Raw genomic sequence first — 19,691 nt, 5'->3', positions numbered from 1 at the left:
CATTCTATTACAATATTGAGCTACTTGCACTTTGAATATTTCTATTTCAGTGCTGTATTCTACCACTGTACTTCAGTCCACTACATTTCAGTTATTTGACAACTTAAAATACTTTACTTTGCAGAATCAGATTAATACAAAATATAATCAATTAATAAATTAGGATGTGTTATTATAAACTGCTGAGCAGAATATAGTTTAAATTAACATTAGTATTGCAACTTTTACTTAAATAGTGCTACTACTTTTATTTAAGTAAAAGATTTGAATACTTCTTCCACCGTTTACATATGCTGTCACATAAATGCAGTGTAGTGAAGTACAGTATTTGCCTCTGAAATGTAGTAACCACATTTATACTTGGAGGAAAAAAACCCCCCAAAAAAACAAAACAAAGGATAACAAGCTGTGATGTATTCCATCTGTAGTTAATTGACTCTTCTCTTGCTTCATCATTAATACATCATTTAAATTAAGTTTCCACCCCTTTCTCACAGATACAAAATGAATTGGATTATATCAAATTTTGCTCAATTTTTGTAGTTTGTCATGTAACCCAAGGAATGCCTGCCTTTTTTAAGAGTCCTTATATTTTATCAACCAAGCAAAATGTATTAAAATCAGTGTCAGACTGGAGGGCTCTAATTAGCTAACAAGACTCATCTTATGAAATCTGTTAAGGTTTTATCTTTCATTTCAGGGTTATTTATGTAGAATAATCCACTCCGAGTGGGTGTTTGTTAAATTGTGGATGTGGTTGGAACTCTTTCAGCAGCTTCCTCAGTACAAATTCTTGGGTCTACTTCAAGGTCAGATTTCAGTGAGTGTTCTGCTTATTTTAGAAGCAGAATATGAACAAAATTACAAAGAGTTTGAACATGAGCCAGCCTCTTGTGGTGACAGACCTATAGAAATGAAACAAAAACAGCTGAGCCATAGTTAATGATTACCAGCTTTCTCTTTTATTGAAAAATATACCTGTTATTTCAAAGAAAGGAAAGTGAGAAAGGTAAATATATTAATATACTGTAAAACCAGAATAAGGAATAGAAAGAGAAAACAGTACATATTTGGCATAACACTACAGCCACTGAATAGAAAAAAAAAACATTCTACAGCTGAAGTTTGAGCCAGTTGTTTTTCGCAGTCCTTATCTTTTTTTGCCACTCACCAAACCGCAGCTGTCGGGGCATGGAAAACTTTTAAGCAGACCTGGGGCAGAAAGTATTTGCAAATTCCTTTATATGGTTTATTCTGTCCTACTTAGGAGTTTCCCACAGAGAAACCACAGCAAATGCCAGAAAGTTCAGACAATTACAAGAAAATATTTCAGAGTAATTTAGTTCACTTTATCATAATTCTCTATTTAACTCTTTCAGATTCTAACTCCACCAATCTGGTAACCCAGATAGGTGAAAGATTTGAAGACTTGTAAATATAATTTGGCCACAAATGTGCTGTTTAGTGTTTAAGTCACTAACATTCTTCTGGTTCCCACACTAGTACCACAGTCACACTGATGATAACAAAGATTGTTTACTGTAATCATCAATGGCACAAATTATATTTACATTGCTTTATTAAAATGATGGTAGATAAGGAGTGTTTTTGTTCTTTCTTTTACAGTGTCCACTTCTTGGAGAGGGATTGCAGCTGCCCAAACACTCATAAACCACATATGTCACAACAGAGCAAAAGAAGTAAGACAGCTTTAAATTTGGCCCATTTACATCAAAATGTGAAAGCGATCTGACTCAAATCATACTGCATATCTACACAGAAATAAAAAATAAACAAAATCCAACATCTGCTAACATTATCCAATAACATGGTTAAAACATACTTGGCAATCTCCTCCAGATTTCATTTCAAAACTTCTTACGACCTGTTCATGTAGACAGGGTTCCAGAACATTACAATAGCCCGAGGCAGAATGGCACGGCATCCTGATTCTACACACCCCTGTGTCAGTGCCACAACAGGAAATTCAAAGCTCCCATTTGTCAAATGCGGCAATTAGTTTTCTAACGAAAAATAAAAAAGGTCAGACATTAATCATGAATACCTGAAAGGAAAGTACACCTCTTTCTGCCTAATTTATAACTGAAAGTAACCTGGAGGAGACAACTGAGTGAGCCTGCATTGTAAAACCAACTACACATAAAAAAAAAAAAAAAAAAAAAAAGCAGCCCACCTGTCTGTTCCTGACCTTGCTGTTCTTGGAGAAATTCCAGCTGGTTGGGGGCCAATAATGCTGCACATTTAATGAGTAGACTGGGAGAGGCCAGATGATTGGTTGATTTAATTATCTGTTCCTACTTTGTGATTTGGGTTGTTTAGAGGAGGTGGGTATTATCACTTGTGTGGTCAGTTCAGGAAATATCTTCCACTCTCACTGCCCCGAGACATACCTGATGCCCGTCTGGTAAGTAGCTGTGCTCTAATAACACTTTGTAGATGTTTTTGCATCCTTTCTCTGCCCTTAGTAGGCAAGCCCAGACGCGTCTAGTGAAACGAGATGTTTCCGATGGAGCCGTAACTATTAATTATGATATAATCATTTTTCTACAGCAGCAACTCCCTTTCAAACATTTCCTACGTCTCTCTGCTGACCTGCTGATCCTACCAACCTCAGTAATGATGTGGAATGAGTTGTGACGACATAGACATACACATAATTTGCCACAATCACCACCTTTGTCCTGTTTTAACACAGGACACAGAACACATACAAAAGGCCTCTTTTCTGACAATTCACATTTTAAAAAAAAATAAAAAGCAGACACTTACAGCGAGTGATTCTGTAAAATACAAGTTATTATTAACTAACTTAGCCTTACCATGATAGTGATAGCAGGAGTGACGTAGACAGGTTTGTGTCTACTTTAGTCCAATAATTAAGTGCCATGTAGTCTACGCAAACAAGCTGGCTCCCTCTGTGGTACCAGTAGGTTTTTGTAAGAAATTAAACTTATCAGAAAAACCCCAAATCATAACCTTTAAGACCTAGCAGTGCACATTAAGAATGATCCATCCCTTATGAAAATTAATGAATAAATACCACAGCTGTTTGTGAATTTAAAGAATGAAGACTTTGCCAAAGAGAGACAGCCGCAAAATGATAAACTAACTCAACTCAATACAACAGGCTACTGCAGACCAACTTCCAGATACTATATGTACGTAAAATATAGTAAAAAAATAGCAGAAATCACCCCATTAAGTCAGAAGTGGACTAAAGTGATAACCACTTTATCTATTTAGTGTCTATACCAAAACATTCTTATTGGCAAATGAAGCTTCACTCCCACATGCAGGGATTACAAAGCTATCTGAGTTTCACTTCTTGTCCTTTCCCACTTCCTTCCTCATAATCTGTAGTACGCATCCACATGAGGTTTGTGACCCCCGCATGTTCTTCTGCTCACCTCACACATCACCACTTACCCAATGTGATATTCATGTGATTTACAGCTGGGAGCATACTTCTCTACCCTCATCGTCACCCTTCTTCATAACCAGTGGCTTGCTGATTTTTCCTCTTTGCTAATGCACCTTTGAGAGGGAAACAGGCGCCAGTAATTTTTTTTTTTTTTAAATCAGAGAATTTCTCAATAATAATGAGTTCAGAGTTTGATGTTGCAAAAAACTGCAACAGTCAGCAAACCCGAACCCGAAGAGTGCAACTTTCTGAGCCAGTCTGTCTGCACTCGAGCACACAATCAGCTCACCTCTCCTTGCTACAGCACAGTGAATAAGGCTTAATTGGTTTTATATATGATGTTGACAAAGTGTACAGAGATTAGATTGGTCTACAAGAAGCTTAAAGCAGATGTGGCCCTGCCTCTACATCCTTCCCCTGCCTTTCCCAGCTTGTGATAGCCTCCCAACACCTGGTCTTATCCATGAGTGTCCTTGGAGAAGACCGTTTGGCCAAAACAGATTCGTCTACACACGAATCTCATCATCGTCCTCATCCATGAAGGTGAAATCTCTGTCATCCTCCCCTCGTGGTGAACTGTACTTTGCACTGTCCGTATCACCGTCATGGAGGTGGTACTGAGGTTTCTCCTCGGTGACCGAGCCGGAGCTGGACACAGAACAGCTATCCAGGTTGTGGTGGTTGTTCCTGGTGTGTAACTCTGGAGTGTAGGGATCCACCAGGGCCCTCTGCTGGTGCATGCTGCGAGGTGGCCTTGTAGGGGCCCGCTCCTCCGCATCATCATCATCTATGTGGGGTATAAAGGAGGGTGACGCACGGCCCTCGCTACTCTTGCCTTCCTCATAGCCAAGATCGTCGTCCTCCCAGCCTTTCTTTTCCATCACGCTCAAAATATCCCCGAGCATGGAGGGCCCCAAGTCAATGTGGAAGGACATCATAGACTCTGCGTGCTTCATCCCACCTCCTTTAGGCATGGATGGAGGCAAATCTGTGAGTTCACCGAAATTGCGCTCATCAAACTCTGCATCAAGCGTCGCCATCGCTGCTGCTCCGTTAATCGGCTTGCTTTCGATCTCTGTCAGCTTTTTCATGGGGCTGGAGGAAACACTCTTTGGAAGCTGGTTGCTTCTGTTAGTATCCTCATCGTTTAAGTAAGGCAGCGATATGGCGTTTTTCACAAAGTTGGATGAGCCACCAGATGGCGCCATCACATTGTACTCATACTTGTCCCCCCGGTTTACTGACTGAGAGCGCTTGCTGCTTCTGAAGGTGCGGGACAGCAGCCCAGGTTTGGAGCCTGGGGAGCCTTGCTTTGTATCTGGCTCCCTGGGAGGTTCCCCCGATCGGGTGCTAAGAAATGAAGTGTCCCCAAAGGCATCACCTCCTCTTCCCACGTGCATGGTGTGGCGGAAGTCCCCCAAAGGAGCGCTGATCATCTCCGCAGTCAGGTCAGCCCGAGATCGCCGCTTCGATTGGTTAGAGTTGTTCACCAGCTGCTTGAGAATAGGCATGATGGCAGTCTATTACTTACAATCCACAGACAGAAATCAAACTAGGTTGCGTAGGTGTTCAGGAGAGTTCCTTCCAGAGTTTTTTGGCTATTGTAGGAGATGTTGTCAAAGCAAGTATAATTCCAGGTGTTTAATGTGGGCAGCCATTCTGGTCTTCCAGCTCAGGTTTCATCTTACAGTTGGATCAACCTATGAAGAAGAACAGAGAGCATTAGTGCCACGAGTTCTTATGTAAATCAAAATCAGCTATGCACCTTGGCAGCCAATGTGGAAACATGCAATTAGTAACACCAGGCACCATTTTATGCTTGAAAATGTAATATAGCACTTTAAATGCTTTTATAAATCTAGAGCAATGTCTTTTCAGTCTCTTAATTTCCACATAACTCTCTCTGTCCTGCTATTGGAATTTGTATGGAAGCTTTTCTCACCAAGGCTTCAAAATGAAGCCTTACTTGAGAGGTTTTAAACTAGCAAAAGCTTTTATATGTAGAAGTCTATGAGGGTATTATGCAATGGCGGAGAAAAGCTTACTGGTATAAAGTTCACAGCACCTTCACCTTACTTTGAACCAGTAATAATACCCCCAGTACAGTTTACCCCGGCAAAACAGGTTCCCATTTATATGTGTTGGTACAATTCTTCTGATACATTTTGTCTTTCTAAAAACTCTTAATAGGCTACAGTCACATTCAGTTTTTCAAGTGGCTGCAGTGTCCGCTATCACTGCTGTGCTTTAGTTCCCATTCAGGCCCCTGACTGTTACATAACCATCAAGACACAGGATACTGGGAGTTGGAGCAGTTCAAGCTGGCAGGAATAAAAGAATGAGGAAAAAAAAAAAAAAAGAAGTGGAACAGCATTTCTTCAGCATGGATAGACTTACAGCACAGAAAGTCCACATCTGCTACATTCTGTTGAAAACCTCCCATCATCGAGATAAAATGTTTCCACTGCTGCTTCTGTGTGTTTTTCTCTCCGTTTTGGCCCTTGTCTATTTAGCCTTGAAGATGAAATTTGAGCACCACGAACAGAATATTTTGTTCTGTCTATTTGCTGCCTCGCTTTATCTATCTGTCTTGGTTTTTCACTGAACTCACATGGACTGGCAACACCCAGTACATTTGGTGATAGCCAAGTGATAGATCAAAGACTTTTGTAATGTGAGGAAAGCAGGGAGCTCTTGATTTAATGCAGGTCACTTTGATCCTGGGCTTCCCTCGACTATCTGTGACTCAATAAACTGATAATATGGCTCATTTCAGCACTTAGACCAAACTGTCCTTAAGTCACCACTGACTCAAGCCTTGAAACATGATCTCCAAACAGAATCGAGTGGAGAAGAGGTTCAAACACCCACTTATGTGTGAGTTACAGTCCACTAGCTCCATGTGTTACTGACATTAACAATGGTTTCAATTGTTTTAGCCAGACAGCAATCCCATCATTCTCTGTGTTTTCAAACTGGAGCTAAAGCCCACGCTCTAGGCCTGTATGCATACCCCGACCCCCCCTCATGAATGAATGGGGGCTTCACTCAACAATATTCCAAAGCAACGTCACCCATGAAAACATTTGCATCTCTGACAAGAACCCATTCAGTTGGATAGGCGACTGTAGCACTAGAAGGAACAGAGGGGGGTCTGACAGAGGGAAAAAAAAAAAACTAGTTCTGCTTTTTGTTCTCTTCTCTTTCAGAAGACAGATCATCACCAAAGAGTTCTGAACTCTATCCACTGCCAAGATTTCATCTTCTGCATTCAATAACTTCATTCGACGTGTCTTCAGTAGTTCTGGTGGTGCTAATAGGGGAGGGAGCACACCACAAAAGGACAAACAAAGAGCAAATGCATTAACAGTAGGACTTGAAAAGCTTATTTTCCAAGTTCTACAGTGAAAGTTATCTGAGTTCAAGTTCACACCCTTGTACGCGACATCTAGAATGAGCTTAATGTTATGAAAGCTATTTTAACAACCGGATGCCAAATTAAAAGATTATAGCTTTGAGCAAACAAATACCACCGAAGTCCTTCTGAGAAGACGCATACGTTAGATTAATGCAGCATGCTCTATCATTAGCTAAACCCCTTATTGCTTTATATGTTGTGCAGTTGCCAATTAGCATGTGCTGCACAAAAGGCTGCTGAATGTGTGACTGACCACTCAAGACAACTCACCAACTGATATGTTCCTCCCCGCTGCTCACAGTTTTGTATTTCTCTATGGCAACATCAGAGCAGAGTGCCGGCTACCAAGCAAGCTTCCTGTCCTAAAACCGGCCGGAGACACACAGAGTGAAAGATTTTATCCCCTACATGGAGAGATCAGCTCATTCAGATGGATTAACCCTTCCCGGTGGTCACATGCAGGGCAATAAGACAATCACCACAGCGCTACATAGCTGAAGGGGAATGCTTTTGATGTGCCATGTCCCTAGAAGACATTCAACCTCAGCATAAAAGATGTCAGTGGGTGCTCAAATATCAAAAGGTGCAAACTTCACACCTTAAGTCATTCTAGGAAATGGCCCGTTTTATGTCTTAGGGGGCCCCTTGGTGTTTGATGAGGAATAGTTTCAAAACCCCCCTTACGATCATCAAGACCCCGTTGTTGTGGGCATGACAAAAGATGAAGTATGACCTGCAGGCAGTCCTGAAATATTCGGTTCTAGCCTTTCAGTACTTTTAAAAAGAGAAATTGTGCACTTTGTTGTTTCAAAATAACATTTCAGAGGCTATTATAAAAGCCTGCATGTAAAAATATAGCTGTTAAATATTCTTTCACATAAAGAAGAAATGTTGTTTTGAAAAATCCATATTTCAGGAAATCAATGCTCACATGGCAATCAAGATATGGATTTGAATGGATGCCTGATTTTTGTTTTGCTGGTGCTTTAATCTGTTTTATTTTGTGAATGTATGGAGGATACTATATGGCTTTTTCATGAATAAATGAAAGTTTAAAAAAAAGCTCTCTTACTTCATTCTCTAGACAAACAAAACCAAATTGTCAAAGCTCTGTCTGAGGTCATACATTGTGCCGAAATCAACACGATCACCAGGGTTTCCAGTCTGCCCCGTACAGTCCATGCAGTGCACACACACTCGGTTCAGCTGGGGGCAAAATTCCACCTCAGCACTCTTTTTACAGACTCACAGGGCTAAACAGACAAACAGGTCACACTGCCAATACAAAGCTACCAATCCAGACACAAAAAGCGCACACATTTAGCCTAACATGTTTGTGCTGGAGCACTAAACATGCCCCAAAGAGGTAATAAGTATTATCTTTGTTTGGTTTAGATGAGAATTATTGCCTCAGTCCTCGTGCCAGCCAGTGATGAAGCCTTTATGTAACCGAGCACTCAAAGTGCCACATGACTCCAGCTCAAACTGAGACAAGTGGTGACAGGGCCATGAATGATTAAGAGCATCTTATGTCGCCGGAAGAGAAGACTGATGCGCGAAGAATGACATCATAACAACCACCATGCTCACCAGCGCTCAGTCTCGCTCTTGTAATCCCACAGGCGCCATACAGTCCTCAGCTATCCCATGCCACTTTGTCTCCTTCTACTCAATGAACAGGGGAAAGAGGCTTTGGACGTCCGTCCAATCACAGCTCGGCTACTGTCAAGCTAAACCACCAGACCCACACCGACTGCAAGAGTTTCTATTTTTGACTGCATTTGAATTTTTAAAACAGAGACAGAGAAAGGGTCTATCATTTATTCACAAGGTGGAAGCCAGCATGCAAATGTTAGGAATCAGGTAAAGGGTAATTACACAACAGTTATGGGACCCCCCCCCCCCCCTCCAGATATTTTCTGACAGGTGAACTTGATATCTAAAGAAATAAAATGTGAATATAATCTTGGATAAACGTACCTTAATACAAGTGCTGGGAACTAGGTAATACTGCATATTGGTGACCCAAAAATATTACAAATATCAGAAAAATAATCAAGTCATATGAAGTCAGTCAATTGTACACACCCTGTAAGTGTTAAGTAACCTTACCAAGCTTATTACTTTCAGTTTGCATTTTGTTTTAACTTCAAACGTTCTGTTGATAGCAGTGTTTCCATATCCAATTCCAGAATTTCATTTGGGCAAGCAAAATTTTTAATATTCACTTTGGGTCTTAGATACTACAATAAGTATATTCTGACATAAAAACTCTTGCCTAGTTCAGCTTTAAGTCCTCTGTTGTCTGCTGTGAGCAGTAAGAAAAGTCCTGCTTTATTTAACCTTGAACTAGCCAGAATCTCCTCCATTGTTCAGTCCTATTGTCAGCAACATTGACATGCAAATGAATATACGAGTTACCCAACAGCATCTATGACATTGCTAATCAATTAATCAATGGGGCTGCATGAGAATGGAAAGTTTTAAATTCTGACAAAAAAGGTCGGCAAACTTCATTTGCCCCTACTTTGTTGGGCCTGCAACCTCAAGCCCAAACATCTGATTCCCACGGGGGGAGAGGAGACGGCCAGTGTCAAAAGCACTGAGACAATAACACTCTGTCCCTCAGCAGCATCGAAGTAGCAGAGCAGGAAAAAAATCTAAGACCATTTCCCATTCAAGTGATTTATATGATAGAAATTCTATCACAATGCCAAAATTTCTATCACTATGAATCCAATGCATACAAAAATGTGCTACAAGTGCAGGGATTGTGAGACCTAATCAACTATGTATGAATCTGATTCCTCCTCACATCATGTAGCTGTAGCTTTGGTGTGAGCTCATTAGCAAAAGCCTCTGTCTCGCTTCCACTGTGCTGTTTTCCATGTGTCTCAAAGTTCCCACCAGTCCAACATCTACTTGCTGTCCTCAACTCACTGCATAGATCACAGAAATATGCTGTTTAGGTAGCATGCAAACTCAGGCTCACTTCACCGAAAACACCTGTAACACCAACACGTCAACCAGGAATCTAAAAATGTGTGATTGATACAGACACATTGGATGTGTTTATCTGCAGCGGTGAGTCGCTCTGTTAACAAACAATAACACCATGCGGTAAACTATCTATCTTATAACTGCTTGCTACAGGGAACCAGTTCTTCCAGTTCAGCTTCATATCTGGTCACACGGCTCCGAGGCTAACCCCAGATGACAAATGGCAGAAATATCCTGAGCAGACACAGACAAAGGGATGTGAATGTTGAGAAAGAGAGGGTGCATGGCCTCACCACCCATATCTCAAGGAACATACCTGCTGTATTTCACACAGGTGTAACTTTTACAAAGAACGATCCCACGGTAAACAGATCCCAAACATTTAAATGCGCCCGGAGTGCTCTGCGCTCACTTTTTCAACACGACCACAGCATGGAGTCTCTGAGAGAACAGTAAGTATTCACAGTACAGTTCAAACTATGGCCTGCAGGTCGTCTCTTACTGATCCAGACAACCAGAGACAAATGAAGACGATAATCGATATTTTCTTCATGATTTAGAAAATTAATACTTGTTGGGACTTAAAGATGAAGACAACGTTTTCTGGAGAGAAAACTGAGTGTAAACAAAACCCCATTTGATTCAAAGGAAACCTCCTCGGGGCCTGTTTAAAAGCTTAATTAGCTAAACGTTGTATGTCAGTAGGCTTGTCCTCACAGGCCACACGGGTACTATTAAATGAATCTCCACACCTTAAAGCTTTTGGGAATTACAGACGTTTCTAAACACCAGTTTGTCCTCAATAAAATGCAGACATTCTTAAAAAAACTTAATTTGAGGGTACATGCGTAACAATAAATGCATGTGACGCTCTAATACAACAACAGAAGCATTGATATGAAGAAACCATGGAAAAATCTATTAGGTTTTCATATCATTTGACCAGATACTCAGAGATGTGAGCGGCAGTGCAAATATTCAAATATGGCAGTGTTATAAAGATGGTGGAGATATACCAGCTTTGACAAAACAAACATGAGACAGGGTGGACTTGGACAGAAGTGTGGTTGAAACAGCTGAGCCGGGATAATGTACCTACATCAGCAGGACCGTTGCCCAAGTACTACAGACCCTCTGTGTGAGTGTGCATTTGTAAAATGCAGTGTAACAGCCTCCAGGGCCTCAGTGCCGCACAGGCAGAAACAAAACCACAGGAGGATTAAGGGCAGCGTGTTCAACATTAGCAAATAAAACCAGCATGCCTGGACCGGCCCTCTGCGCTGTGTGACAGGAGCTCAGGGCAGCAAACACCACACATCCGTGTACCCAAAAGCACACAAGCAAACCAACCTCCCACTGCCCCGACAGCCAGCCCTCCTCTGCTTGACTCCAAAATCCACCTTCTATTCCTGTTGCTGTGCTGAAAAGCTGCTGTTATAACCCCAGCACACCCTGTGACACAATCACCACGTGACTACGCTGAGCGATTTTTTTTTTTTTAATCTTTCCAAATCCCGATATACAGAAACAGAGGATGGGCTTCCAAATGATTTCTCTGTGTTTCCAGTCAAGCTGGCCTTTTATGAAGCTGTTACGCCTGCATGGTTGGACAAAGCGTTTGGTCAGATACTGGGTGGGCTGCCCTGCTGTGCTGCAGCCAGAGAGGGAAGAGAGGAAGCTTGGCTAAAAACCAAACGGGCAGATAATGACCATGTGTCTTGATTATAAAAAAGGGCTTTGCCCAAAACAAGTCACCTGAGAGTCTGTTTTGGAGAAAAAAAAAATGCTCCTCTTGATGTATGAATAATATCCTGAGTAAAAATGTGAAGGAGCACAACCTCTCCCATGTGGAGCAACATTACCGCAGGGACTTTTGCAATAGGAGAGGCACAGATGGAGGCACTGAAGAGCGACACACCCTCAAAGGGGCAGTGGAGGGTGTCACCACATTGGATTCACTCGGTCATGCCAACACAGCGACAGACGTTCTTTCACCGTGTCCTGCATGAAATGTACCCAAACCCTCATTACGCCTACAGTGGAGGGATTGTACTGTCCTGTGTGTGTGAGTGCGTGCACATACGAGTACATGTCTAATTAATCACTGAAATCCGCCCCATCAGTCTCTGACAAATAGACAGCATTCACGCCTGGTACCAGAGAGCAGGATCTGAGCCAAGTGGTTGAATTAACCGTCCAATAGCTGCTGGATGACAAAACAAAGCAGAATTTCTACAGAGGATGGCAGTAAAAAAAAAAGGCAGAAAGAGAATAGTGCTCTGTTACAGCAGGGATGCCATTGTCACAGTTAGCTTACACTAGAGTTAATAAATTCAAATTTATATTGGCTATACTGGCTGCTATTTTTCCAAAGAAAGAGTGTCAGAAGAACTAACAAGTTATTCAGAATGAAACCCTGAGGGAAAAAATATGCCCAATCACCCAAATAATGAGCCGAAGTCAGTGTTACAAGCTTCAGTCTGTACACACACACACACACACACACACACACACACACACACACACACACACACACACACACACACACACACACACACAACACAAACTTTGGTAAAATCAGCAGGAGGCCTCTCAGTGTGGCTGGAAGATAAGTGACCGTTTTCTGCACTGTGTCAACTTCTCAACGGCTCCTGGCCTTTTTTTTTTTTTTTTAACTGAAGTCAAACACACCAACTGGCTATAAAGGCCTCAGGCACCGAGCCCTGACTGACAAGATGAGTTAATAAACCCCCATGGTGCTAACTTTAGTGAGACACGGCAGACAACAAAACACTCGCTGACAGAGAGAACACAGAGGCCTACAAACATGGCCACTTCAACCTGACAATAGCAATTCACAACAGTTGACAAGCTTAAAAATCCCAGAACAGGCCGGAGATAAAGGCTGGAGCACATACACGGCTCCTGCGCTCGTAAAGCACATTGTTAAAGTAACTGCACCCTTGCTTGTTTTACCTACATCTGCTGTGATTTGGTTGGTGCTGTGTGTGAGGAGGACATGCTTGCTGTGAGTGAGTGAGTGAGTGAGTGTGTGCGTAAGTTCTTTAGTGACTCTTCGGGAATGTCAAACTAAGCACACAAGGATTAATTACATCTCAGCAGCTCAGCTCACTGAGATGTAGTTGATCAGTGAGTCTGCTGTAATCTAACAGGCTAAATATGAGCACAGCAAGTTCATGCTCACTTAAGTCAAATAAGCTGTGAGAATAAACACTGATACAATCAATAAAAAGTGCAACCAAAAACATCAATTTTCAGCTTCTCAAATGTGAGAAAGCTCTACTTTTTCCCATTAAACGTCACTGTAAATTAAATATCTTCGGATGTTGGACCATAGGTTGGATAAAACAAGCAAATCGAATCACCTTGAGATCTGGGAAACAAGCTGTGCAAAGCAGATCACATCAGAATTGAACATATATATAACACGTGGCTCCTGTGAAACTTAGAGATCTGTTGGCCAATGATTAAAGCACCAAATCCTGAGAGCTTTCACGAATCACAGGCTAGTATTGTCAGTATCATCTTACCATGATCTCTCTCTCTTTGATTTGGTTTTCTTAAACATAGCTTTCGAATTTGGCATGCTACTCTGACTTGGCAGTCAAGCAACAACTTTGATTTCCGGGAAACGTATGCCAACAACAGTCAAGTTTTCATCGGGGAAGCACATACAGATTGCCTGCTTTGGCTGTGTTTACACATATAGGAACTGTGTGTGTTAACATTAAGTTTAAAGTCCATCAACAGCTCCCAGTCAAACTGCCATAAATAGGTTCAACAGTCATCAGAAAGAGTTGGCCTCTGATTGTGAGTCGCAAACATACAGTTCAAAAACAAACGCAGACGCGCACACACACAAACACACACACACACACACACAGAGAAACACAGAAACACACACTGTTGGTTCCCAAATGGCAGCCAAATTTCTCACGTCACACAAGTACAATAGAGGAGAAAGAACAAAAAAAACAAAAGCAGTACAGAGGAAGATGGGAACCAAACCCTTCTGGCACACCCAAACCACACGCACGTACGTACAAAGGAAAACAGATAAATGCACGTACAACCACACATTCACAAACACACACAAGATGGGTCTCAAAGGTGACTGACACCCACTATTTACAGTGATTCACCTTCATTTAATACAAAGAGACCAAGGCCTGAGATGCTAATCTATCAAGGTATTATAACCTTCCACCACAGTCCATTCACAGCACTGGACTGCTGACCTGGAAATGTCCTCTAGAGGCCTGGGCAGGAAGATGTGTGAGTCTTTATTCGTAAGGAAACCAGCAATTCTCACAGGAGCATCAGACAGCCATGATAAGAGCCCACAATAGCTCATGTGACTATTCCCATCTCCTGAGCTAGTTTCCCGGCATGAATTTGTCAACTAGCGAGTACAGAGGTGACCAGCTACGCCAGCAGCCCTCCTTTGTCTTTTCAGTATGCCTGAGAGAGAAACCACCTGTTTCTCTGTCCATACAGAGCCACAAAACAATGAGGGCTCGCTGGACTGTAAACAGGCCAAAGCCTGGACCAGCACGGCCAGCTGCACACCACCAGTTATATGTGCTTTTATCTGTGCATTTATCACTGCTACGTGGGGAGGTGACAGTTTATGCTGCAAAAGAGGAAGTTTTCCAGATTTCTGAGACGGCACTTTTTCACGCTGATATGGAAATTCTGATATTTGTCAACCTGGGCCATATTTTCTTATTTCCATATTTTTGCTTTTTCATGACTATTGGTCATGTCAACATTTTGACACCTGATGCTGTTGTTCTGTGGTGTTCGTAAAAAAAAAAAAAAAAAATTGAAATCGCAGAGGATGTTCTGAAACTTTCGTGATGTGGGAACAACCCACCAAGCTGGCCCCGTTCAGCTTCACTGGAACTGCCTCAGACATGATAATTATCAAAACTGGTTTTACAGCTTTAAACAATGTGGTCTAAGATATAAACAATGACAGGTGCTGCAAGATTGACAATGGTGTGCTATAAGAACACTTCTGTTGTATTACATGTTTCTTTGAAGCACGTTTTGGAGCTGTCAAGTCAAACTATCATTGTAGTTGGCAAGAAGGGAGGGAAATGTCTTCAGTGAGGAGTGTTATTACACCTCAAAGGAAAATAATGCCTGTTGAACTGGTTGTTTTCTCCCACAACAGTCATAGCACACCGATAGCAACCAAAACAGGCACACATCTGAGTGACTGAGTGTCAGGTGCATGTGGGTTGTTGCACAACAGAAAAAAGAGTGGGCCCTTTTCTGGGAAAAGTCATGATACTCTGCTGTGAAATGGGATGAAGGCCCCATGTTGTCACTGAGCAGAAATCAGCTAAGGTTTCTGTTTGAGTAACAGAGCACTGAATCCTGCATGTTGTCAGATTTTCTCGGGGAGTTTCACTAAAAAACAACTGACTGCCTTGACCTCTGTAACCATTCAAGCCTCAGTACAAACTTTCTACAGATCAGGACTGAACATCAGACTCTGTATCAGTGGTTCCTAACCACTAACACAGTCATAAGGGGTCACAGGACAAATCTGAGGGGTTGTAAAATGATCAACAGGACAGGAAAACAGTAAAAACATGTTTCTGCTCCAGGAAATCAGGCTTACTTTTTCATTTTCCTCAAATCTTTGCTGTTTTCTTGTGGACTACTTAATAATTTTACCTCTGAAAACTATTTGAATAAAACTGGAAAAAAAAAATCACTCTTAGGGCGACCTTTTCATCCAAGTGCAGCTAGGTGCCAGAGGTGGCAAGTACAAATGCCTTCAAGGGACCAGAGGCCACAAAGGTAAAGAAGACTGAATTGTGGCATTTTTAGAGGGAAATTCTATGAAAAGCCAGAGGCTATTGACGTAACATTGGATTTTGCTTCCATATAAAGTCTGTTCAAAGATTAACTCAAACATCCTCAGCATTATTTCTCCTCAAAGTTCAAAGACCAAGCTGCTTTGTTTGCAGGCAGGGTGAATCCTGTAATTGTATGAGACAAAACAAATCTCGTTGGGAAAAGCAATGGAATGTTTTCCAGGATCAACAGCTGAAAAAAAAAATTACACATCCTTCACTTTTGAAGTGGTTAATGCTTCACAGAAATCAGGAAGCTTCCACAGCTTCATATCTCTGGAGTGCAGTACTGAAACACTGCCAATAATGAAATAATATTTCAGTAAGTGACGTTTTCCTACATATTCCAGATGCCATTTTGAATTTGACTCAAAATGTATTTATTTTGCAGTGACAACTAAAAAATGATGTTTTGCTGTGGACACCTTGCCCTTTTTGTGTAGTTTCTCCAGACACCATAATCAGCATTTTCTCAGAATTTATGTCTAACCCCCTCAAAGCTTGCCAACTATAACTCATGAATTTCTCACTTAGTTTATCTGGCTCCCCCTTCAACTCTGTGACCTTTTGCACAGCCCATGTAATTGCAACAAAACCATGCAGAAGACCAAATGTCAAGACACTCTCCCATCATTCCCTGTCTGTCTCTGTCATGGGATAACGGTGGGTGGATTACGAAGGCCGCAAACAATTTTCACAGGCATTTCCTGAGGCATTGGAAGCAGCAAGAACATGCATTATAGTGTAAGTTATCACATCTGACTCCACTTAACTAATCTGTACTCCTCATATAAACAAAAGTGAAAAGTTTATGCTCCATACATTAAACCTCCACAATATATAGCATCCAGACACACACCAATAAAGTGTTAATCACAAGGAAATGCCATCCCCTTGAAGTAACTGCATGTGAAGCTGTCTTAAGTTAGAGTTTTCATGGGTGCAAATGAGTCTAACTGCCTCTCCCCAGCCCCCACTCCGGCATGCCCTCTTTCCAGTATAAAACTGTAATGACCTCAGCAAATTCAGAGTCGGGCAGGTAGCCAGCTTCCTCACTATGCAGCAGCAGTATCCTCCAGAGCAAACCGAAATAGCAATAAAAAAAAAAGAGCACAGTCAGAGATGACACACACATGCTTCCCTCCCCTATGGCTCTGCAGCGCACACAATAGATCTTGATGGAGAAATATCTGCCTGGCAGGTCTGAAGAAACCATACACTAAGGAGCAGAAAGGCCTGGAGTGTGTGCGATTATGCACCACTTTTGTCCCTGGAAAATACACAGACAAGCAAGAGGACGCCAGGAAAAGTGGCGCTGCTGGTGTGAATGGTGATCAGGCAAAGTCCGACCTTGGTCTATATCTCTCCAGCCGACGTCAAGTTACACAGTCAAGCGTTATTTTTCCAACTGCCTCATTTCCCTTTATCACAGGACTACCAACGCAGCACTGGGTAAATGATTCATCAAGCAAAATGACAAATACTGACTGACCTTAGGGCTATTGTTGGGTGTGGTTGTGTGTTTATGTATGTGTGTGTGTGTGGGAGGAGGTCAGAGGGCAACGGTCACACAAAGACAACACCAAAGCCAAGCCCATTAGTCAATACGTCCTCCTACTTCCATCCAGACAGTTTAACAAGAACGAAGCTCTGATTACTGATGATGAGCAAGAAATAATGAAACCAAAAGTTATAAAACGGACCTGCAGACTTTATGGTCAGTGTAGTTAAAGTCAGGCACACACTATACGGCCTTCAATTACAGCATGATGAATGAGGCTGGGCAGGTATACAACCACAGTGGCAATTCTAGAGTAAATTACCCAGCTGATCAGACATGATGACCATGAGAGGCAAGTGCCAGGTCTGTAAACACAATCAGGAACGACTCGCCAATGAAGCGGGACGCTGGGAAAATTTGGGAGTGAGGGACGCGGTGAAAGCAGCCGTGTAGCTCGTTCAGCTCTTAGCAGATTCCCAGAGATTTTTCTGTGTTTTGTGTTCTCACTGCAGAGTATTAATGTTACGTAACTCTCAGAGAAGAGCACTGATGCCTCTAAGTCCATCTGCCTGCTCTGATTAATCCGTATCCTGTCCTACAGCTGAAAATAGTTATTTGGGACGTTTATTTCAGACTGTACAGCCTAGGTCCCACCGCTGGGAACCTACAAGCTAAAAAAGTAAAGTTCATAGTGATTTGTAATATTCGAGTTGAGAGGTCTGTGGATCTTTGGGGAAAATGTAAAATAGTTTACTTTCCCTGTTATTTAACCCAGTTAATGACTCCTTTCATCTGCCTATTGTGGTTTTGGCCTTTCCTCGAAAACAAGAGATTTATGTAATTTCATACTAAATTATGTAAAGCAGGATTTCTTGCAAAATGGTCTGTGCTCTGTGCCAAAATCCAATCAGGCCAGTGATCTAACACTTTCATACTCAGAGATCGCCTCACACAAAAAGGAAAAAGTTTAAGGAGCTCTACACAAGTTCGTAGCCACGATCCGGACTGAACACCTGGGTTAAAACAGCTCTTTCTAAAGACACACCAAACAGCAAAGTTTCTGCAGTGACACCGATTAGAAAGATGTGAATCCGGACACAACAAGCCAACATTCCCACAGACAGACCGGAAATTAAGAATCAGTTTCAAAGTACAACTTTGACGCAAGAAGTTACTTCTTTCAAACTGAAGCGGTGGCTTTCACAATGCTATGCTCTGCCCTTCACTTTCCAGTCTCCACCGGGCAGCTGGAGGACACAGAGGACGCCACAGGGCTCATTGTTGTCGCTCCATATGGCACAGCCAGGAGCTCGATGAGACTGCCCGGCGCTGATTGTCCAAGAGCAGATTTGACATTCAAATGAGATGCAGATTTCACACCGCTGGCTTTGCTTCAACCTACATGTTCTCTGACCCCACAGACTGGCCTGAAAACTCACAGCCGCACGGCGACTGAGAGGCATCGCTCTCAGAAGCCGCCTGAACAAGTGTAACACAACAGAACAACACAACTCAAGTGTAAAACAACAGCCACACACGAAGAAATGTTTGTTTGTTTCTTTACCTTTCTTCGCGGTCCGGGCGACGGGGAAGTTTTGAGGTTATATTCCAGGCAACTCTGGGTGAACACGGGAGAGCGGCAAAACCAGAGGCGAAGCGTCTGTGTCACTGAAAAACAAGTTTAGTTTCCTCAGCAGGAGAAACGGGAGAGTTACAGCAGAACAGCCGCCGTGTTGGTCCACCAGCGTCCGATGAGTTTGCTTCAGTGTGGCGCACAAAGCGGCCCTCCTCCTCCCATGTGCCAGAGAGCACCACCTCCTGCTGCGGTTTAAAGGAACAGAGTCCTGTTTATCCACAGCACTGAACAATAGGCAGGACTTGAGCTTGATAAGGCAACAAAGCCATAACTCCAGAGTTAATGGAATGAAAGAAGATCTTCAAAGACTTAGGTGAAACACACGCAGCAGTAGGTTTAAAGAAACAGGTGGAGACTTTGGAAAATAAATGAATTTGCTTCTTTTTTTTTTTGCTCAGAGTTAGATGAGAGGATTGATACCACTCTTCAGATACGACGTGGTATCAAACTTCTCATTCAAGGGCAAGTGAGAATAAGCAGATTTCCCAAAATGTGAAACTATTCCCCTGAGCTTTTTAAATGGACTTACAAGCACTGAGCCAACAGAAGTTCATGAACAAGACTCACTCAAGTTATTTCATACAACTGCCTGTGGGAACCGGAGAACTGTTTATTGCTTTATTATGTTTTCTGAAATTATTGGTAAACCTGTAATATTAAATTTGTGTGCCTCCCTGTTGTTGTTTGTTGTTGTTGTTGTTTTTTGTTTGTTTGGGGTTTTTTGGATTAGGTTCCTTCCTTAGATGAAAGCAGATAATAGGCAAACAGAAATGTGCTGTCTGAACATGAGCAGTCCATAAATT

The 19,691-nt window shown here is 42.1% G+C and overlaps 1 protein-coding gene across 1 annotated transcript; it reads right to left on the bottom strand.

The window, feature by feature from the left end:
* Positions 1-945: 945 nt before the first annotated feature.
* cdc42ep4b (CDC42 effector protein (Rho GTPase binding) 4b) lies at positions 946-19,006 on the bottom strand. The gene is made up of 2 exons (XM_041066634.1): positions 18,817-19,006; positions 946-5,142 (listed from the first exon to the last, which is right to left on the bottom strand). Exon 2 carries the CDS (start codon positions 4,951-4,953, stop codon positions 3,949-3,951), a length of 1,005 nt encoding a protein of 334 aa, XP_040922568.1. The 5' UTR covers positions 4,954-5,142; positions 18,817-19,006; the 3' UTR covers positions 946-3,948.
* Positions 19,007-19,691: the final 685 nt, after the last annotated feature.

This window comes from Toxotes jaculatrix, chromosome 21 (genome assembly GCF_017976425.1).
Source record: "Toxotes jaculatrix isolate fToxJac2 chromosome 21, fToxJac2.pri, whole genome shotgun sequence".
Taxonomy (NCBI): Eukaryota; Metazoa; Chordata; class Actinopteri; family Toxotidae; genus Toxotes; species Toxotes jaculatrix.
The sequence above is the reverse complement of the archived record's forward strand: the minus strand, read 5'-3'. Positions and strand labels throughout refer to the sequence as shown.